This window comes from Chenopodium album, chromosome 27 (assembly GCF_948465745.1).
Source record: "Chenopodium album chromosome 27, dcCheAlbu1.1, whole genome shotgun sequence".
Classification (NCBI taxonomy): domain Eukaryota; kingdom Viridiplantae; phylum Streptophyta; class Magnoliopsida; order Caryophyllales; family Amaranthaceae; genus Chenopodium; species Chenopodium album.
In genome coordinates, this window is record NC_137860.1 from 6,672,974 (window position 1) to 6,696,330 (window position 23,357).

Sequence of the window (23,357 nt, forward strand, 5' to 3'; positions counted from 1 at the left end):
TGTTTGTACAATCGTAGTAATAGCTAGCTTTAAAAAGAGATTGAGGATGGAGGGACAAAAGGGGAGAGGGAGAGGGGGTAGAGAGAGTGAGCGGAAGAAAAAGGGAGAGGGAGAGGATGATAGGGGAAGGGAGGAAGGGAGAGAAAAAGTTTCGAGAAAAAGAGAGATTGAGAGAGAGAGTGTGTGTATGTGAGAGAGAAGGAGCCGAGAAAAAGAAGGGTCGAGACTCTCGTGGGAGAGAAGGCAAGCCGAAAAAGAGTCTGCTAGGAAAGTCTTCTTTCATGTCAATAAGCATACACAAATTCAGCTTTTCTATGGCAGTGCAACATGATGTGAGACGCTCATGTTGAAACACTGTATTTTGACAATGGCAATGTTTATTGCAGAATAACAAATGAATTTCTACAAGTACTTGCAGATGCAGAAATATAAGTTGGGAAAAATGGTATCATATTTCTTAAGAGTGAATGTCCTATTATCTTATAACTAGCCTTGCATCCATCCTAAGTGGTCTTATATGTATTGTTTAGGTCAAATTATGAGTTAGTTGTTCATTAAGATTTTACTGAACTTCAAGTACTTGCAGATGCAGGAACATAAGTTGGAAAATTTGGTATCATATTTCTTAAGAGTGAACGTCTTATTATCTTATAACTAGCCTTATATCCATCCTAAGTTGTCTTATATGTACTGTTTAGGCCAAACTATGAGTTAGTTATTCATTACGCTTTTACCAAACTTCAATATTGTGTAATATAATGTAATTCTACGAGTATGTCCATATCTCATGATAGTTACATGAATGGAACTGATAAATGAAATCAATGTTATACATGTTTACTAATGTTAATATTTACCTTTGCACCTATAATGGTTTTCATATATGTAACATTGTTTTATTTTCCGTGTTCATCTCACACTTTGATTCTTTTTATTTTTGACGGGTACACTTTGATTCATTTGCTACAAGATTGCTTATAAATCAATATGATTTTTAATTTTTTACATCACATATGATTCATTAAAAACTTGCCTTGATACAAAAACCCAATATAAATCACTAATCTACATTATGTATACCTACATAATTAAGGCATACAATATAGTATACTATTATGCAATTCATCCTACATCTTAACGATTCTCAAGATAACAACACGAAAACACGCACCAATATCCATATCATGATGTTGGGGGGGCGCGCGCATCGCGCGTGCACCAACAACTAGTATTAACAAAAAACATTATCACAAAACACAAAATATAGGTCAAAATAACAAGCAAATAGATAGTTCACTACTGAAACACAACCTAGAGTTTCATATTTATGAAGTAGAACAAAGATGAACAAAGAAAGAGAAGTAATATCTCAAATGAAAAAAAAAACAAAAAAAAAACAAAAACAAAAAAAACAAAAAAAACAAAAACAAACTTATAAAGTAAATTAACAATGGAAATCAAGCAAGTTGAACACTCAATTTCAAAATTTTTAGCCAAAATAAAAAAAGTATCTAAATTTCTCAAATCATGAATAATCCAAAAATTTAATTATGATATTCGGATTTTGGAGTGTAAATTCTAATATAAATGTGTTTGTGACTGATGAATTAACTCAATTAAGCACATAAAAACTATAAAAATCAAGAAATAAAATGAAAGAAGCTAGAGGAAGGGAAGAGAGAATATCAAAGAGAGAATAAATGGGTGAAATAAACATTACATATAAATAAAAGAAGGAACATAAACTTTGTTCCTATTTTATTTATATGTAATATACTTCCGGGTGTACCATGTTTGATGGTACCCCCTCTACCATACTATTTTCAATTATTTTGGACAAATGTGGCAAAATTAGAATTTTTCTGGATAATTTTTTCAACTTAACCCGGATTTGCGGGTTTTTTCTTAGAAAGCCGAAAGTGATATTGCTAAGATCAGCTAATATTTCAAGTGAGGCTTGATCAGTTTAACAAGTTTAACAAAAACAAAGCAATTAGTGACAGACAAAAACACAAAGGAAGGAACCAGAAAGATTGGGATTTGCTCAAGTGCTCAGAAGACATAATAAGATGTAACTGAGATTGGGAGAGGGGATGCAGTAAGCAGTTTTTAATGCTTAGACTATGAAAACGATTTTATAAACAAAATAAACAAAAATGAAGATGAATGCTGTGATCTTCCTACACAGTTACCAATCCGAGTCAGAGCCAGATTCAGAGTAATATTCATCTTCATCGTAATCTTCTTCATCATCATCGTCAAAATCTGAGTCATCATACATAATATTCCTTTCATTCCAAAGTGGACATGAACATGTAGCCTTCTTGTTCTTCCACTCGGCTCCACATGTATAGCAGAATTCAAACCCACATCTGCATACAATATGAACATGTTTTTACAATTTTTTTTTTTTTTTAAGGGTGTTCATTGTAGGGAAACTAAAATTGAGAATGAGAAATTTATATCAAAAAACCAGATTATGTCAAGGTTATGGGTTACAGAGAAGAATAACACTCAAAACACTTTAAAATCTTTGGTTTTATCATAGCAAAAAGGAAGAGGATGGCAAAGGAAGGGCATTAGTTAGAGATATAAAAATGATTTTGTTATTACTAATTCGTTCCAATTACCACTTTCAAATCCCCAAACTCCCATTTCCATTTACACAACGCTCTTTCAAAAGCAAAATATGTAATAAAATTCAGTTTCTACTACATTAGATCGGCAAAATGGTCTAAAGAGCCAGAGAGCAGGGGCCTGGGTTTGAAATCTGAGTAGAATATGATGGCTTCTCAAGGTGTTCAGCCCAACAGCCACAAGTGTTATAAGAAAAAAAGGGTAATAGAGAGGGTAACCAAATAATAATGAATGTGATAATGTAAAGTTGTAAACTTTCCAGCAAGAAATAGTACTCTATCACATTCGTCATATGGGAATCTGAGCCAAAGCTACCTAGGAAAGCTTATCATATTTTCCATCCATTGTACCAACACTACAAAATTAATGGGCACGACGTCAACAAGCTGATATGAATCTTGAATTCCCACAATGATCAAGATTGCACTCACTGTGAACATCAAGGTCTTATCATAATTTCCATCCATTGTACCAACACTACAAATTAATGGACACGACGTCAACAAGCTGATATAAATCTTAATTCCCACAATGATCAAGATTGCACTCACTGTGAACATCAAGGTCATGAGATTTGAACTAGGTGCATCCATAACAACTGTAAGGGTCTGTAACATTCAACAAACTATTAAATTCAGCCGTGATTCTTTTTCTAAACTCTTCTATCTAGAACATTTCTTCTATGAGCAGCCCTGCATTTCTTTAACACTTACTCAGCAAGCCATCTTCTACTTCTCACCCCTTGGCTTTTGGAATACTACTTTGGCTTTCTTATACTCTTTTACCTAATATACCTTAGGTAACTCCTTCACTACAAGTCATCTTAGCATCTTGCATTTGCACCTCCTGTTCTCCACAACCTCAACCTAACACTCTAACAGACACGTAACCCACACCAAAACCCAGTGCGTAAAACATAAGGTTGAAAATGGCAATTCAAATTCTAAAATGATTCAGAGTTAGCTAGCAAAAATCATCCAAACAAAAAACTAACCAAAAAAAAAAATCTGGATTTCATTACCAGTTACTTAGCACTTATATTTTAAATATTCAGAGTATACTTGTGACAAGATGTTAACGGTTCCTCGGGACTTCATTTTCCATTCTCCCGACACTTGTGACTGCTCATTAAACTATTCTGACAAACTCATCCTATAAGCCAGATTAAATCAACTTTGTATGCTTCCATACAGCCATGCCAAATACATTTTTAATATAAAATATATAAGTGCAAAGTAAACTTACCTGCATGTCATGTGGTAGCAACCTTGAGCAAGTTCAATCATATGTTTGCATTTCACACATTGGCGCCACAGATTTTTGGTTGCAAGTGACTTAAGCTTTGCATCTTCAGGCTGCAGATTTGGATTTGATCTCTTATACTCTAAACAGGAGATATTATTATGCCATGGCACTCTACAATAGATGCAAAAGAGCCCATGACATTTTAAGCATTTTCTGGCTCCGGATATTCTTCTATTAACATTTTCTTTCCTTGCAAAGTCGTTAATCTCAGCTCTTGACATCAATACTGAGCACCTAGGGTAAGGGCAATATACCTTTTCTGCAACAGGTATCGATGCTTCTCTAACTCGTTGTTTCATAATTTCAATTAGCTTAGGTGTCAAGAACTTTTCACAGCTGCTAACATTTAGCTCATACTTGCAACTTTCATGAGGGCATTTTGGTACCATCCCATTATGTAACTTTGCTTCCACATGCTGCTTCATACAAGAGAAACAATATTTATGCAGACAACTATCAATAGTGAACATTTTATCCTGATCTGTCTCTTCCAAGCAGATCACACAAGTCTCCTTCAAAATCTTGAGACGGTTAGGGTCGGTAGGTTTGGAGATCTGAGAAGTGATAGCATCTCTAGCAAGCTTAAATGCGAACTTTATAACATTTCGGGAAACAAGGCAAAGACAATAGTAGGTAAATTCCTTTCGAAGAAATTCTACTTTTGCCATTAAATTAACAACCTTCCTCTATTTTGGTTGCCATGCATGCATAGCCTGCATCCAATAAAAAAAGAATTATATTTGATGCATGACTATTGTTATAACAGATCCAAGCAAGATTAAATAAATCAGCAACAAAACCACAGGTTTTACATGGTTCACTAACGATGAATTAGCTACATCCACAAAAAGGCAATCGAGAGGAGAGTTTTTTTTTATTTTTTTGAAAGAAGTCCCAAAGGACACTAAATTTCATTAATATAAGCCATACGGCATCTACAATTGACAATGAACGATAATGAAAACGAATTTAACAAAATCAAACAAGAATTAATCGGGGAAGGGCTAAGAATCCAAATACATAAATATAACAATTCGGCATATTCTCGATTCGTTGTCTCATACAACTTTTTGAGTGGATTCGTCGTCGCTTCACAATTTTGTAAGAAAGTTAATTCTTGTGCTGATTCCGTAACCCGAATCCGAGCCCTAATCAATAGTAGCCCCGCACAACCGGAGACCAAATTAAGCACAAATAAAACCTTGTCTTTCTAAGGAGTACGAAAAACCTTGTCTTTCGAAGGAGATCGAAAAAACCTTGTCTTTCGAAGGAGATAAACCCTTTCTTTCGATGGAGACATTATTGTAACCTAAAACAAAAGGCTTAAAAGAAAATAAAGATTGGGGCTTTCCACCGGTGAAATCCGATGGAAGCACCTTGAAAATGACAATGGAGACTAGGTTTTGGAGAGAGAAGAGAGAAAAGGAGGCTAGGGTTTATGTTTTTTTATTTTTTGATACGAATGTATCGAGAGGAGAGTTTTAATCACAGATTCAAAATAGTGGCTAGGTTAAACCCTAAGAGTACTCCCCAAAACATAAAACGGTTGGCCAGAAATAAGCCAGAAAACAGAAAACCGTAGCCCACATAACAAATGCCATAACCCCAAGCAACCCCTGTGATATTCATTCGAAGGGTGCTAACTGCACAGGGCGTATATTTAACAACCAACCATAAATTGATCACCCACCCTGGGAAAAATAAAATCGAGGAATGTACTTCCTTTATTTCTTTTCTCTAGAAACAATTCTCATTTCACATTTGCCATTGCATTATTTCAATCGCTAATATCTTTAGTTATCATAAACTAGAATTATAAATTGAAGTGAATCTACAAGATCCCACATTATTATATTTTTCCATTTAAATATAAATCACCATTGACACCAAAGCTAGTCAAAGTAAGTGAATAATGGATAGGTCAAAGTGTGTGAAGCTTTTTTCGGGTAGTATGACTGTATGAGAAAACTTAATACTTTTCTTATTATGAAACTTTTTGACCCCACATGTAATTTATGTCTTACAACAAGGAGATAAGACAAGTGATGTTTCTTTGGAATATGGGATACATTGAATTGCCCCGTCTACTCTTTAAGGTCAACTAAAATTTCATAGGAAGCAAGAAGGCAAAGAGGTATAAAATTTAATAGCAAATTGTGTTATATCTATTATGTTGCTGCTCTAACTAAAGAGGAATAATAAAAATTTCCATCATTGAAAGTCCTCCCTGGTTACTTTTTGGGAGCAAGTGGTGTATTTAGCTTTGTTTGAGCTCACTCATGGCCATTATGCTAAATTTCCTAGTGCACTTTCTGATGTATTACAAAATTGGGAATTTATTTTTTTATATATAACTATTTGGCCTTGTTCCTGCTGATCTCCTAGACCCCTACTCTGTATCATTTCGTTTGAGGTTAAATAAAATGTGTTTCTTCTTATATATACAGTTGGAGAGGAAAAAAAAAACACACACACACAGTAGAACAAGGTAGTAACTTAAATGAACTCGAGGATATAAACACATTTTAAATGACCACACTTTTAAGTATCACCAATAAAAAATTGCCAGTTGCATCTTAAGACTCTAATTACTCTACTACAATATAAAGAGTGCTCAATTCCTAAATAAGAATAGGACACTAAAATGATTATAGAAGAATTCAACTAGGATTCCAACTGACTGAAAACTAATCTGAAATACAGTGTAAAAATCTTCTAAATATAATTTCCTTGAAACTTCATTGGAACCCCAATACTACTACTCCATATTAGATAAGAAAAATCCTTAAATAAAGCTTTTTGCACATCGGGATTAAACAGGATTCTTCATCCAAATCAAAGTAGTCAAAACTCAAAAGCTCAAAATATGTTTAAGGTCTTCTGGTCCCAAAAAAAAAACTCAACTTTATTCAATTTAGGAAGCTTTCAGGTGGCCAAGAACAATATCATACCCAAGTTTGGTGCTTTGAAATCTAAGCTTTATCACAAACTGCAGTAGCAAGTAACAGTTTGAGGTTTCCTTCACAAGTACACTACAATACTCTACAGCATGACACGGCATTAAATAATTTAAGTGGATGGGATTGTGGGAATTGACAGTTTGAGGTTTCCTTCTTATAGTTTTAGCTCTGCCTTGTCTACAACTATGGAGAAAATTTGTTACTTTAAGAGTACCTGGCCCCATGCCCCATCCCCAAAAGTTCAAGGATCTAAGGGAATTTTGGGTGGAAAAATATTTAAATTCAAACAGCACTAATGACTAACACAAGTGTGGCAAACAAAATAATCTTTTAGCTATCTGGTCAAAGAAGATTTAAACACATAAATTTTATAGCTAATTAATATTTTATCTGTGGCAACCGAGATAAAAGGATCATCAGCTCATTTTGCATATTACATATGCAATTTAGCTAGCCAAGCATTAGAAGAATGGTCCACTGCATGCAGCGTTCTGAAATAGATGCTCAAGTGACATCTTATTTTATTTTTTTTCAAGTGACATCTTATAGTAATCTCATAGAACTCCAAATTAGAGTATACAAATTGATTAGACAGTTTATCCATATTAAAATAATTGCATCATTTTACATAATAATACTTGCTTTTATACATTACTAGTGGACAAATATATTCAAAGTAAAACAAGTGAATGGCATCAATGGTTAGTATTGGCAGAGGGACTTAGACTCTTTTTAACAACAATATGCTTCCTCTATCTAAAATATATATAGCTAGCTATGCAGTCTCAACATCTCAAAAACAAGGAATTTAGCATGACATACCCATAATAACTTCACAATGGTTGGGTCATCCCTATCCTCATTCCTCACTCCAATTCTATCGCTCAACTCAAGTTGACATATACCAAAAATATAGTCATTATCTACTCCTAAATCCAGAAAGTGATCATATTACCCTCCCAATATATTTTTCCTAACTAATATTTCCTGGTGGAGGGGTGTTATAAAGGCTAAGGCTCATCCATCAAATGAGAAGCAAAAAGGCCCTTAAGATATCCATGCCATAAAAGATCCTATCTGACTCACTCACACTATAGTCTGAATAGCCATATATAATTGCACAAAAAATACATTTCACACGATTTTAATACATACACAATCAATCAAGACAAGGACAAGGGAGTTTCTACTCACATAACGGTAAACAGGAAGGTTGTCACAAAAGATAATGATGCGCTTCAAATCCAGTGCACGAGCAGTTTCAAGACCTTCAATTAAAGCCTTGATCTGAGTTATTCGAAGACTCTTTCCATTCCCCACCAAAGGCTTGCTCAACTCAAAAATCAAGTTTTCCCTTGGATCACAAATTGCGACTCCAATGCCAGCTAGTGTAGCCTCGGTATTTCCTACTTGTTCTACCTCCACTAACCCCTTAAAATACAACCTGAGGATTCACAAAATTAAGACATTAAAATCACAACATACTATCCGCGGGTAAGTGTTACACCTAAGATCCAATTACGCATACGATCAAATACTAAATTGCTAAATTAAGCACAATTACATCTACAATACATCCATAAAACTAGGAAAAACTATATTAAATGAGAATGCAATTAAGCATTCAAATTCAAATGCCGGATATCCAACTTCAAACACAACTAAAACCTTCAAAATATGCCACTCGGGCATAACAAACCGAACCAAGAAATACGAAAATATCACTCAATACACTTACAAATTCAACCTTATATCACCATTGCACTTTCATTAATACAATAACATTACAAATCACAACTCAACATTAAAAAAATGTAATCAAAATGTAACACTCAAACAATATAAATTAGTCATTAAAACAATAAAATAGCTAGCCTAACGTGTTGTTCTCTCCACCTGATTTTTACTCATTCGCTGTTGTATTTGTTCAATAGAGTTACAAATAATCAACTAGTAACTGATTTTTATTGAATAAAACTCGAAAACTGATTCATTAATACTAATTCAATGTATATGTTCAACGGAGTTACCAACATTTATCGATTAAAACTTATTTTTACTTATTTTTACTAAATAAAACTCGAAAACTAGTCAAAATTCAATGTATTTGTTCAACAGAGTTACCAACATTTATCGATTTAAACTTATTTTTACTGAATAAAACTCGAAAGCTTATCAAACTTCAATGTATTTGTTCAAGGGAGTTACCAACATTTTCGATTAAACTTATTTTTACTGAATAAAACTGGAAAACTTATCAAATTTCAATGTATTTGTTCAATAGAGTTAGTGAGTTACCAACATTTATCGATTAAAACTTATTTTTACTGAATAAAAATCGAAAACTTATCAAAATTCAACGCATTTGTTCAACGGAGTTACAAACATTTATCGATTAAAACTTATTTTGGATTATTATTACCTGAAAATCGGAGAGACGACGGAAGAAGACGAGGAACCTTCATCAAAAGGCCTTTGGAACTCATCACCAAATTCATCCCAATCATCTTCAGGCAAACGAGTAATCTCAAGAGCAAATTTCTGGTCGTGAATACAACGATTAAGATCATCTCGTAATTTCTTCGCCTCAATTTCGCTGAATTCACGGTCTCGGCGTTCTTGTTCAAGCTTTTCAAGTTCTTCACTCTGAATATCTGCGAAATTGAGTTCGTCGCCATTGTTGATGGAAGAAGAAGGTTCTGGAAGAGGAAGAGGAGGATAAGAAGAGGAGGAAGAAGGGAGGAGAGAGAGAGAAGCGGTTAAAGCTTCCTCTAATTGGAGATTGAAGGCGAAATCTAAGTCGGATTCTAGGGTTTTTGAGTTGGTTAATTCTAGTCGTTGTTCTGTTATGGCTGTTATTTCATCGTCGGTGTTGAAAGTGGCCGCCATTGTTGTTGCTTGATCGAGACACAAGAATTCTCTGGAATGTCAGGAGGTTTTCCACAGTTTTGACTTATTTAATACGAGGATGATTATACGATTTATACGTATGTATATTTAGACGCAAAATTTTTTATATGGCTGGCCACATGGGTGCGGCAAGAGTTACTTGTATGGTGTTCCTGGTTTTGTCAGGGGTTACTTGTAGGTATTACTTATATTTTGGGGTTACTTGTATGTGTGTTACTGGTTTTGTCGGGATTAATTGTAGGTATTATTTGTATTTTTGGGGTTACTTGTATGGGTGTTACTGGTTTGGTCAGATATTACTTGTAGGGTGTTACAGGTTTGGTACGAGGTTTTGGTTTGGGGTTACTTGTAGGTGTTACTCAACCCATACAAGTAACCCCAGAATACAAGTAACCCTAAAATGCAAGTAACATCACCTACAAGTAACTCAAGAAACAAGTAACCCAGAATACAAGTAACCCCTGCCACACCATGTGGCCTGCCGCACTAAAAAACCTCTATTATTTAGAATGTAAAAAAAATACTCTGTTCGCCGAATTTGATCTGAATACGAAGTATTTTGAATTGGATAATTATATTGATTAGAATTTGTTGACCTTAAGTTTTGATGATGACTCAAGGAACCTAAGCAAACCCATAGGAGTTTTAACTTTTGTCTATTAGCTTTGATGTATTGACAGGTTCATATATGCAACGAAGTTCTAGAGTTAGAATGGAGCATGGAACAAGGTTTAAAGAAGAACTATGGATGAGCATAGAAGACAATCAGAAGTCAAGTTCCTTGAGTGAGGAACTGAAGCTCTAGAGTCGAAGCTTCATAGTGTGTCAAGGAGTCTAATGTATCTTTATTGTCTATTTTAGGCTTCTTGTATATATGTTAAGTACATTGTTAATTGATAGGATTTAAGTGGATTTAATTTTATTTGATAAAGATTTTATTTTCCATATTTTAACTTGTTTTAATTTTATTTTGAAAAATATCTTTTTAGTTAAAAATATCTTATTAAAGGATTTTTTGTTTTGATTCTATCCTATTATTTTGGTAAATCTGACTTGGTAAAAAATATTTTGAAAACGGCTCTTTTACTTGGTCAAGGAGGTTGAGAGAATAAAGGAAGCAATAAATCACTTCCTTGTAATGTGCTTCAGCTTGCTGCCCAAGCATCCACGAACTACACTTCCTAATTTTATGGAAGTTGTGGCTTAGTGGGAGTTAAGGCAAACGAAAGTATTTCAACTTCTCTTCCCTAGTATAAATAGGATTGGTTTTTTGTTTTAAAAGGTACACTTGAGCATTACAATCTTTAGTTTTTCCAAATAGAGTCAAAAATCCACTTAAGTCCTTGAGTGTCTTTGTACTTAGCATTTTAGAGTTTAATCTTGAGTTGTATTGGGGTAGAGTTTGGGTAAACTCTAGAGTGTTTAATTGCTTTGAGTGAAGCAAGGAGAAATAGAGAGATTTGAGAGTTCAACTGATCTGATTGAGGGATCAGTTGAGGGGGAACTTAAGTTCGTTGAGGAACTTGAGTTTAGAGTCTTAATTTGTAATAGGTTGTTTGCCCTATTATTATTAAGAATTGAGTTTAAAATCCCTTGTGGTCGTGGTTTTTCTTCTTGATTAGGGCCAAGAAGTTTTCCATGTAAAATCTCTCTTGCACTTTAAAGTTTTTGTTTAACTTCCTTTAAGAATTCCGCAAAAATTACCCTAGTTCCTCTACAATACAATTCACCCCCCCCTCTTATATTGTTTATTCGAGTCAACATAATTGATTATGATTATTTTCTAAATTTCTTTTTTTATCGTTTTTATTGCTAAGTTGTATAACATATAATTGAATTAGAAATACATTGAATTGAACTATCTCAACCAGGCATGATGGTCTTTTTGCAAGTTTATGATAGGGGTTAATCTTGTAATTTTGTCTAAAAAATCTCTATTTTCAAACAAAATCGGAATTGTCAATGGAGAACTGAAAAGCGTTAATGGGGAAGTTATGAGTAATCGAACATTGCGGAGGTCTTTAATGGAGAAGGACACAACCCTTTCATTTAGGGGTTAATCATACCCTTCTTTTGCCCCTAATCTATTAGGGATTTAGTTTAATTCGATGGCAAAACCGCTGAAATATGGTGGTGAAAGTAGTGGTTTACAAGCTACTACAATAGAGATGGGGAAGAGCATAAAGAAGATGAGCAGGATGGAGAAGGAAAGACAAAATATACTAAAATATAACAAGAACTCATACTTTTTTTTTTTGAAAAATTCATACTTTTCTTTTTATTTACAATAATGCCAATTTGAGATACAAAAAATGTATCTCTATTGCACACCTGGCTTATGGTGGATGAGTCTTACAACTAGGGTTGTACTATACACAGTTTGGTCTGGACCGTATAGTAACCAAACCAGACCAAACCGCATTTTAGCGGTTTGGTTTGGTTTACGGTTTAGAAAAATATGGTTTGGTTTCGATTTTTGGGGAAATATGGTTTGCGGTTTGGTTTTTCGAAAATTATAAACCAAACCAAACTGTAAACCAATAAACCGCATTTTAATGTTTATGTAATTTTTAATTAAATTAAAATAGTTATTATATATTATAAAAAATTAAAAAAAAACAAAAAAAACATGAAAAACCATTAAAAGACTATACGGTCAGTATACTACTATATACTATACTCATTCTCAAATATCAATACTTAAAATTCAATAGGTCATATAACTCATATTGCTCTTATTATGTTAGCACTTAGCACTTGATTAGTTGGTCGTTATTTTTATTAAAACTTTGTAGTAAAATTTAATCCCTTTGGGCTAATTATTTAAACTTTATTATAAATTTATTAATATTTGACAATTTTTAGGAAAAAATGTCGTCTCATCATAAACCGCAAACCAAACCGCATTATTACGGTTTGGTTTGGTTTGGTTTCAATACTAATATGGTTTGGTTTGGTTTGGAAAATTGACCAAACCGTATTTTGCGGTTTGGTTTGGTTTAGACTCAAACCGCACCAAACCAGACCAAGTTCACCCCTACTTACAACAAGAGTTTTGGGCATTCGGTGAGGCTTGAACTCAAGACTTCTGTTAAGGGCATCAAGCCGTTTACCACTTGAGCCAACTCTTGTTAACATTATAATTAGTGAACACTAGACCTCAGTGTAGGTAGGACACCCTACACCCCCTCTAAACGCGTCATTTAGAGTACTACCCACACTCTCCACTAACTTTCATTTTATCTCTCCTCACCCCTTTTACATTTTATCTCTCAACACCCATTTCTATGCAAGTTTCTCTCTCATCAAAACCTTTAATTACAAAATTGTTTTTAAATTATCACAAAACAATCTTCAAGCACTATGAAATTCAATAAAACAAGGCGCAAAATGAAAAAGAGTATAAACCCTAGGTTTTACTAATTTTTTTTGTTGCGATGTATTTCGAAAATGTAATCGAAATATCAACCATGAAAAATGTATATCAATGTAAGTATTATACTATAATCTTAGTAATTTTTTTATTGAAAAACTAGTAAATTATATCAGTTATTCTTCAGTTTTGTTTGTAGAGCGAAGGAAACCGTTTAAGAGAAGAGAAACAAAGATTGTAGTTCGTAGTTTTTTTTTTTTTTTTTTTAATTATCATTTCTTTGATTTTTTTTAATTTTTATAAATGTTCATTTTCATTTTGCTAAATGTTCATTTATAGGTTAGTATAACGTCATTCACATTTTAATAAATGATAAATGTTAATTTACGTATTGATAAATGTTCATTTTCATTCTTATTCATGATCATTTCATTTTTAAGAAGTAAATGCATTAATTTTAAATGAACATGTGCATATACTTAAAAGTTCATTTTTACACTACTAATTAAAGCACCCAATTATATCATGAAATAGTTATTTTTACAAATTTAATAAGGAATTTCAATAAGAGTGTGTGCTATATTGTAGTTGTCATGGAAATGATTCTTACAATTACAATAACGAGTGTTACCTTCAAAATTTTTCAATCACAAGTACAAAAATTATAAATTTTATACAATTTTCATCTATAATTTTATAGTGTTCAAGCCATGAACTCGGATGCTCAAGGAAGTGGTGAGTGTGCTCACCACATCAACTACTGCCACACGTTGTTGAATAAAGATGATTGGGAAGTTAAAGTGGTTCATGTGCTTCGAGAGGGCAATAGGGCTGCTAAATGGCTTGCTAATCAAGGGGTGGCTCATTCTACTAGTCTTCGTATTCTAGGTAGTGCTCTTTTGGAGCTTCGTAGGATCCTTAGTGAGGATGTTCAAGGCGTTGGTTTCCCACGTCTCGTTCCTCCCTGATAGACTGTAGTTTGTTTTATTTGTATTTTCTTTTCTTTGGCTTTAGCCTCATTTGCATCAAAAAAAATGCTCCTTAATTAAATTAAATGTTCAATTATAAATAATTGTATGTTCATTTACAACTATTAAATAATTATGTTCAGTTTTGAAATATTATTTGTTCAATTACAAATATTAAATAAATATGTTCATTTTTGAAATATTATATGTTCAATTATAAATAATTGTATGTTCATTTACAACCATCAAATAAATATGTTCATTATTTTGGAAATATTATATGTTCAACTATAAATAATTGTATGTTCATTTACAACTATTATATAAATATGTTCATTTTTAAAATATTATATATTCAATTATAAAATTATACGAGTATACTGTTTATAAAAAATTTAAAAATTATACACTTCTCATTAAAATCAGAAGCAAGTTTTATCAATGGTGATTTGAGCTTCTTTATAGTTTCCCTGCTTCTTAATCCTTTGCACTTTCTTCCTCTAACGACCCACTCAACTAATTAAGCCACAATAACCATTGTTGCCTCATTGCCCCACGAGTCCATGACCATTGTTGTCTCGCTGCCGCTGCTACCACCGCTGCCACAATAATCACCATCATCTCGCCACCACCGCTACCATAACAACTGCAATTTGTTTGTAATTACTTCGATTAGGCTTGCAATTTGTTTATTGAGTTGATTGCTTGTGAGTTAGGATCATTAATTCCTTTTTTAGTTTTTTGAAACAAAGGATCATCAATTGCTTAATTATATTTGATACCATGGAAATCTCTTCGCTCTTTATTTTATACGAGTACAATAATTTTTTACATGAAATTGAAACTCAAAACATTGAATTAACTTGCAATGGTATATAACAAAAAAAAAAAAAAAAAAAAAAGTAAACAGAAAAACGAACCAAATGATGTCACTTGGGGAGGGGGGGTGTAGGTAGCAGAAGCTACACCAGTGTGTAGTGTAAAATTTTCAGTTAATATTACAAGGTATGATATTTATTATTTGAGGGCACAAACAAAGTTGGGCTATGTTCAGCCCAGGACTGAACTGGGTTAGGATCGTCCATGCTTCAACGTGACCTCCCCAATAATAGCAATACAAATCTTTCTAATATACCAAGCCTTACTTGGTTAGTATATCTTAACATACACTCCATATTACAATTTTTAAAAATGTAGGCCAATACACAAAAGTCCATCATTTGAACAAGCATCTTGTCACCTTGAATTTCTTTATATTGGGTTGAAATACAAATCTATAACTTTATTTTCAAATAAATGTGAAAAAGAAATTAAATTGGTCAAGAACTAATTGGAAGAAGAAAGTCATGGATTGCGACTCATAACCCCTCACCATTTAGTTAGTGATATTAGGTAACCAAAAAGGCAAGAAAAAAGTAGTTTTAGATTGAATTATAAAGATCAATATATTAGAAAATATAGACTACAACGTTGACAACTTTGTGTCTTTTAAAGTTGAAGAGTTTACATGAGAGTTGATACACTCTTCTACTACTCTACTTTAGCTATTATGCCATTACATTATATTCATATAATTATATCCTAAATTTTCATACAAATTTGATCCAAAGCTACTTTGCTTAGAGCTTGATTAATTTACTACTACTACTAATAATAATATTATACACATTATATTATATAATATATAAATGATCTTCTTTAATTCTCCTTTGCTCATCATAGCTATAATTAGCATGGAATTAGGAGACTTAATTAATTGACAATTACAATCATCATGTCCAAAGAGGCTCCCAAAGTGATCCTCCTAGGTTGTTGTCGTCGATGAAGCAAGCGTTGTTACTTACACCGCGATTAGGGTGTTCCGGTGACACTGACTGCGACGAGGTGTTAGATGGTGGAGATTCATCATGATCATGTGCCATTTCCATGCATATTAAGGCCAATAAATTAGTTTGTTGACATTTCATGTTCAAAATCTCAGCTTGAGCCTTGGCTAATTGTGCTTGTAAGTCATTCACTTGTTTTTGAAGCTGACAAATTGCTCCGGCGCATCCATACACCGGATCTCTTAGTCGTGCATTCGCCTCGTACACCATGCTGCTCACGGCATCCGCCCTTTGTGACTCCGGGAGGTCCTAAAGATGTAATCAAATTGATTAAAACACAATATTTGATTAAGGATAAAGTTGGGATCATTGTCAAACATTAAACTTCATGTATTTAATTTGTACTTCTACTTTTGCTAGCACAACTAATGCAATTATGTATGGTCAAAGTGTCAAACAAGATTACCTAGTAAAAGGGTTGTCATAACATATTATCAATCAAATATTTGATGTGTAGGAGTTTAGGTAAAACCTCAATTTCAGAAATTAATACCAAACCATTAGCAATTTTTAATCAGGACAAATAAACTAAAATAGACACGAACTCTAAAACAGTAAAAAGTGAGATGAAATAACATGGGTCTACTTACACCTGATCAATAAACTATATATCCTCCTTTTTTTAAAAAAAAAAAAAAATTATTTGATACAATACGTTTTTGCTGTTGTGTTATTTGTATTATCAACCATTAACATATTTAATAATGAATAACTTTTGTATATATCCGGTGTACAGTAATTTACTGTATATCGGGGGTCACTTTTATCAAGTTTAGGGTCACTTTTACAATTTTTTGGGTAACTTTTATCAGTAAAGGATAAATACTTCGTAACTTTTATTTATGTCAGGGTAACTTTTATTCATATTAGGGTAACTTTTGTTCATTTAAGGAGTAACTTTATAACGGATGTTCAGTATTTAATGTACATCCGATTTATTTAAAAGCTTGTCTTTAATAATATAAAGATTGATATTGTTTTTTGAAAATATATAAAGATATGAATCCAACAAAATCCTGCATAATTATATGAGCATCTATTAGAAAAATAAAGTCAATGTAGTGCATATGAAATTGTGAATAGTTTCAAACTAACTCAAAACATATCAATTTAAAATAACAAAGGAAGACGTACGTGTTAGTACTCCAACTACCCCACTTACCTCTAATTTTATCTAAATAAAGTAATTGAATTGTCTAAAACTATGTGTCGATTAAAGTGTAACTCTTAAAAAAGCGAAAAGGAGTATAAAAACTATAGATCATATATGTATAATTCGTGTGAAAGGAATACTATATCTCTTAGCTTGTCTTAACCGAAGAAACTAATGGTCATTTGTCCTTGCCATATAATATTCCCCTAATAATCAATAATAATTAGCAAGTAGCATAATCAAGAGTTTCAACTAATTTGTCTAAGAACTTAGGATACTATCTAGGACACTAAAAGTGGTTGTTTGAGAGAGCAAAATGATGTAGTCAACAGACAAGAGATATCATTGAGATTGTTCGTTGGGTAACTAATACTACTAACAAATTAAAAGATGAAATTTTGGTAGGTGGTTTGTCAATTTAACCACCTTAAGGTATTATGCCATCCACTAGCTACCAATAATATCGACATGGGTATTTTGGTAATTTCACTAACCAACCAAACTTTATCTAAGTTCTAGAATACTTTAGCTTTATCATTCTTTTGGGAACAATGTCCTAGACAAGGCATGCTTTGCTCCTTGTTGCATTCACACAAACTCAATTCCCTCCAAATTGTCATACCCAAATATAGATAGATTGAGACTAAAACATCAAAAGAAAAAAGTCAACAAAAACCATGTTTGATTTTTCTATTTTGCAAATTTTCTCACATTAAATATTGATTGTTGCCTTGTAATAGTAAAATAGATTTGACATATGAGTATATATCAACATCTTATACGACATTCAACTAATGACTTGGAATGTCAAATTAGTTAAATTTAAGATCTATTTTTATCATTTTATTTTAAACAAAATAAGTTCAAAATAGTCAAGATAAATATGAAAAATAAACTCAATTAAATGAAGTTTAAACCATATAAGTTTAAATAATACGACTATTCAAAAAAAAAAAAGTTTAAATAATACGAAATACCAATTAAACAAAATAAGTAATAGAAAATTTCAAAATTCACATACAAAAAAACCAATTATGGGATAAAATAATTGTTTAGACTAAATAAATTGGTTAAAATAAGTGTGAATCAAATTAGATCTAATGATTTCAAAAAATATATAATCAAACATACCCTTAATATTTTTTAATAATAAGATCTTTAATTCTTTAAATAACATGTTAATGGTTTAACTATGCTTTCATAATCTCTTTGTCTCTTTTTCTTAATGGTATGATATTTCACATATACCAAAGAAAAGGATCGATAAGGTTGCAGTGGACTCATCAAATTCAAAACATAACGGAGGAAAAGTATAAATTATGTTTTATAAAGTTTAAAGCATTCCATGTAAACTCATTACTATGTCCCATCAAAAAAGAAAAAAAAAAAAAAAACTTGTTTGATTTTCCATTTTTTAAGTTTAAAGGAATGTTTATATTCCATTTTCAAAAGTGGATGCTGATTTGTATTTCAATCGTAATCTCATCACAATTTCACCAAATAAAGTGGGGAGAAATCTATTTGTGTTGTCTCATTCATCAAACATTCAAACCAACTAATAACATTATTATACGTTCACATTATTAGGCATTTCTTTTCTTAGACTTGAATGGTTTCAAGATTAAAGATTAAAAATCTAACAAATTCTACTTTTCTAGTAAAAGCAACGTATATAATAATCAAAATCAATTAATTATGCCTCAAACTACTATTGTACGAGTTTAATCACATACAAGTATACAATAATGCGTTGTTTAGTCACCCCAAATTACATAGTCGCAAAGTATACAACAATTGATACAACAACGGGTTGTTTACTTTGCGATTATGTTAGTCAAAAGATATACTTGTATTTTTTATATGAAAGTGACTATAAATTAATATTAAATGCACAAATTAAGCAAAATTTAAGCAAATTATAAAAAAATTGAGTAAATGGTTAAAAAGAGGAATACCTGGAGGAATTTAATAATATTGCTAGCCCCAAAAACCCGGTGAGCAATGGTGAACTTGAGTGGTTCAGTGGGAGGAAAGTAAGGTGCCAAAACACATTTATCAGCGCATCGCCGGCGTAGGATCTTGCAGGCAGCGCAAGGGCTAACAACCACAACCGGCGATGGCGATAGCGATTGCGATTGCGAAGGCGGAGGAGGAGAGGAAGGTGAAGAAGGAGAGACAGAGTCAGTAGTGCTGACCATGGTCAAAAAAACAAATACAGGGAAAGAAAGGAGAAAAGTTGAAATGGAGGGAAACAAGCTACTTTGCTTTTTTTTTTTAACTAGTAGAGGAAATTAAGGGAAAAGTAGTGGAGTTTAGTTTTGTTAAGCAAAGTTAATAAGGTTAGGACTATATATATATTTATATGTGTAGAGAGTTTGGAACTTGGAAGTAGTTAGTAGTAGTAAGAGTGATTGAGTGAAAGTGTTTAGATGATGTACATGTGACATCAATACTTTGGAAAATTATTAATTTTTGTATGTATACGTGGATGTTGTACATATTAATACATTTGACATTGAAACATTGGGTTGTTGTATATTTGTATGAGCCTTTCCCTTACTAGTGGTCCTTTGCTTACATGTATGTAGGATTCATAAATTACTACCTCAATTACATATTATTTGTAACGATTTGACATAATGTAGAGAGGGAAAATGTCTAATCGTTGCAAATAATATGTAACAGAGGTAGTATAAAGAATTTGCAAAACTTAAATAAATTAGAAAACGTTCATGGGAATCTCCTGACCTGATCAAAATCCCGGTTTTTTTTTCTTTTTTTTTTTTTTACCTAAGACCTAATCAAAGTCAGACTGTCAGAGGTTGTTATATTCCCCCGAGTGCGTGTATCGTACACCCATGAGTATTTGTTCTCATTTTGATGATTGTTTTTCATTTTATCATCAAACGAAAAACAAAAACTAACCTTAATTTAGTTGGGTGTACGATACACCGGGTGTATTGATAACTTGTTATTTGATACGATTTTAGGGTGATTTTTGAACCTTGTTTACTTGAAATGTTAGCATTTTGGTTCACTTTCTATCCTATTTTCATTCAATTTTTGTGTATCCCTTGCTTCACGGGTTTTTAGTGTTTTTGTTGAGTTTTCAGGACCAAAAACCGATGATTTGAAGCATATGGATGACAAACCAAGTTCAGAAGCCGTAACAAAGGAGCAAAACTGAAGAGAATGTGAAGAAAAGGGCCTAGAAGATCCTGCACGGACGTGCCATGTCCTGCACGGCCGTGCAGGACAGTCTCAGTCAAACTTTGCTACTGCCCGATTTGGCACGGACGTGCAAGGATTCAGCACGTCCGTGCATCTCAGCCAGCACGTCCGTGCCATAAACTGCACGGCCGTGCAGTTAGCCTGGCCAAATCTGAGCTACTGCCCGAATCTGCACGTCCGTGCTTAGGGTGGCACGTCCGTGCCACCTTGGCTGCACGTCCGTGCCACCCCTGGCACGTCCGTGCGCACCTGCAGAAAATCCCGACTCTTGTTTTCTCCGTCCTTTTTATTTGAGGGTCATATAAATATCCCCTTAGACTCTATTGTAAAGGGGGATCCAAGTTTTCAGAGCTTCCTTTTAGTTTGTAGTTGTAGAAACATAAATTCTCTCAAATCATTAGTTAGATTCAATTATTAGTTGGGAATTCTCAATCTCAATCATTGTAGAAGACAAGTTCCTCCATTGTTATTCAATTTCAAGCTTCAATTAGTAATTTCTCCAACCTTTTTCTACTTAATTTCTGATTTCATTTGCTTTTGCATGTCATTTAAATCTTCTTAAGTTCTTGGTAATTTGTTATTGGATGATAGTTATTTCAATCGTTAACCACTTTCTCCCAATTATTGAAGTAGTTAGAACCCTAATTGTTGATTGCATGTTTATAAATATGAGTTGTGAGTAGTCTTCTTGCTAGGGGTTGGGTGAAGCTCAACCTTTTGGGTTAGTTATGCAAATATGGGAGGAACATTGATGTTTGTATTGCAATTAAATTGATTATATGAGATTGCTTGTTAGTTCTTCATGATAGGATTAGCTACCCTTGACTTAGGAATTTGATAGCATGATGTGCCTAATTTGACATGGAAGTGTAAATTGAGTATGTCATTACTTATTGTAATTTGATTATGTATCATCTATTGCTAGACTAATGAGGAATCTAAGTTTAGTAGTGTGAGTTGTTTTCCTATTGCATGAGGTTGATTTTACATATAGTCCTTGCTATAACTTGTCTATTTTACTCCCGTTTGCTTAATTGCCTTGGTTGAGTGGATTCCATTCCCTAGTGTCTTTAATCCATTGATTTAGAACCATAGTTTGTTTGTCTACTTGACGAAACCCAATTCACCATTGACTTCGAATTAGCTTAAGTGTTAAGATCTTTAGCAACCATATCCCGTTCCTTGTGGACCGAACTCTTACTTGTCATTATGCTTGGTTTGTAAGGTGTTTGTTAATAAATGTGTTTGATTGAGTGTGGAATGAGCGACCGTTCTAACGCCCATCAAAATGGCGCCGTTGCCGGGGAGCGGTGTTGTTGATTGCTAATTGATTACTTGAGTCTAGTTCACCATAAACCATAAAAATTTCAAAAAGAATTGTTTCTTTTTGGCTACACCTGTAGCCTTGGTACTAATTGCGTTTGTTGAGAGTGTATGCGCAGAACTCATAACAGGATCTTGGTACCTTACGATCCCGAGATTGAGCAAACTTATAGAAGGAGAAAAAGAACCGGTTCTAGGCCGTTCATTACTCCCCCAACTAGAGAGACCAATTTCGAGGAGGATCGAGATCAAATGGGTGACGCGGAACCACCACCTCAAAGAACTTTAAAGGAGTTGGGAACTCCGGGAGCTTATAGAGCTTCAAGCGGCATTGCTCCACCCGTCACTCAAGCCAATGACTTCGAGATTCGGCCCGCGATGATAAATTTGATTGAAAGGAGGCAATATAGTGGAGCAAAACATGAGAGCCCTCTTGCACACTTGAACGAGTTCGAGAAATATTGCAACACAATCAAGGTAAATGGGGTAACTCAAGAGTTTGTGAGACTAAAGCTATTTCCTTTTTCTTTGATAGGAAGGGCTCTTGAATGGCTTGAGAAGGAGGTGAGGCCTAACTCCTTGAGAACTTGGGACGAGGTCACCACGGCCTTCTTAGGAAGATTCTATTCTCAAAAGAAGACGGCCGAAGCAAGGGCTTTGATCCAAGGCTTCCGTCAAAGGGGTAGTGAAACCATATATGAGGCATGGGAACGATACAAAGAATATCAAAGGGAGTGCCCTCATCATGGCATTCCATCATATCAAGTGCTTCAAATTTTCTATGGGGGATTGAGCCCACAAGGAAAGACTAGCTTGGATGCGGGAGCGGGTGGCCCGATTATGAACAAAACGGAGGAACAAGTCATCGAGATAATTGAGGATGTGGTGAGACACCACATGGATTGGCAAGAAGGAGAGAGGGAGTCTTTAAGCAAAGGAGGGAATGCAGTCTACTCCGTCGATCACCTATACGCCATCAATAATTTGACATCTCAAATAGCCAATCTTGGCAAGGAGATGACATCTATCAAGGCAAAGCTAGAGACTTCCACTTCACAACAAGAGCATCCCTCCCAATCTAAGGGGAGAGGTATGAATTCTAACTCTTCTCCTTCTACATCTAATAACATGCCACATGGGTGTTTGTTTTGTGAAAATTGTGGGTCATATGACCATGATACCTCTTCTTGTAATTATGATTCCCAACCCCAATCCCATTATGAAGAGGGTAATGATAATGAAAATGAACAGGTCAATGCTTTGTCTTATGATAATAGACATAGGAATGACAATCAAAGATATTTACCACCTAATCGAAGGGAACAAGGGGGAAATGCTTATAATCAAAGAGGAAATGATTATGATTACCATAACCAAAACCAATGGGGTAATAGGAACCAAAGGGACCAAAATCCCCAAGGTAACTACAACCAACAAGGTGGTTATGGTAACCATAACCATAATAATCAAGGGAATTATGGGAATCAAGGCCAATATCACCAAGGGGGGAACTCTAATAATAGGAATAATTGGAACAACAATAACAATAGAGGTTTTTCTAATCAAAATGCTTCCAATTCAAATGTGAGAGGTAATAGAGCTCCCCAAGAT

At 33.7% G+C, this 23,357-nt stretch overlaps 1 protein-coding gene, 1 non-coding gene and 1 pseudogene across 3 annotated transcripts; all 3 read right to left on the bottom strand.

The window, feature by feature from the left end:
• Positions 1-1,986: 1,986 nt before the first annotated feature.
• Positions 1,987-9,827, bottom strand: LOC145620484 (E3 ubiquitin-protein ligase RSL1-like; annotated as a pseudogene). The gene is made up of 4 exons (XR_014108239.1): positions 9,325-9,827; positions 8,097-8,346; positions 3,883-4,655; positions 1,987-2,372 (listed from the first exon to the last, which is right to left on the bottom strand). The product of XR_014108239.1 is annotated as an E3 ubiquitin-protein ligase RSL1-like (transcript).
• A 5,834-nt stretch (positions 9,828-15,661) lies between these two features.
• On the bottom strand, positions 15,662-19,527 carry LOC145620830 (LOB domain-containing protein 1-like). The gene is made up of 2 exons (XM_081675548.1): positions 19,148-19,527; positions 15,662-16,288 (listed from the first exon to the last, which is right to left on the bottom strand). The coding sequence occupies exons 1-2, from the start codon at positions 19,388-19,390 to the stop codon at positions 15,926-15,928; spliced, it is 606 nt and encodes a 201-aa protein (XP_081531674.1). The 5' UTR covers positions 19,391-19,527; the 3' UTR covers positions 15,662-15,925.
• A 2,865-nt stretch (positions 19,528-22,392) lies between these two features.
• Positions 22,393-22,498, bottom strand: LOC145621656 (small nucleolar RNA R71). The gene has a single exon (XR_014108477.1). It is a non-coding gene; the product is annotated as a small nucleolar RNA R71 (small nucleolar RNA).
• Between the last annotated feature and the right edge of the window lie 859 nt (positions 22,499-23,357).

Bases quoted from the DNA above. Each gene is read 5' to 3' on its own strand.
- LOC145620830 (XM_081675548.1), bottom strand. From the start codon at position 19,390: ATGGTCAGCACTACTGACTCTGTCTCTCCTTCTTCACCTTCCTCTCCT. The intron at 16,289-19,147 runs GTATTCCTCTTT...TTACATCTTTAG, and splicing joins ATATTATTAAATTCCTCCAG to GACCTCCCGGAGTCACAAAG.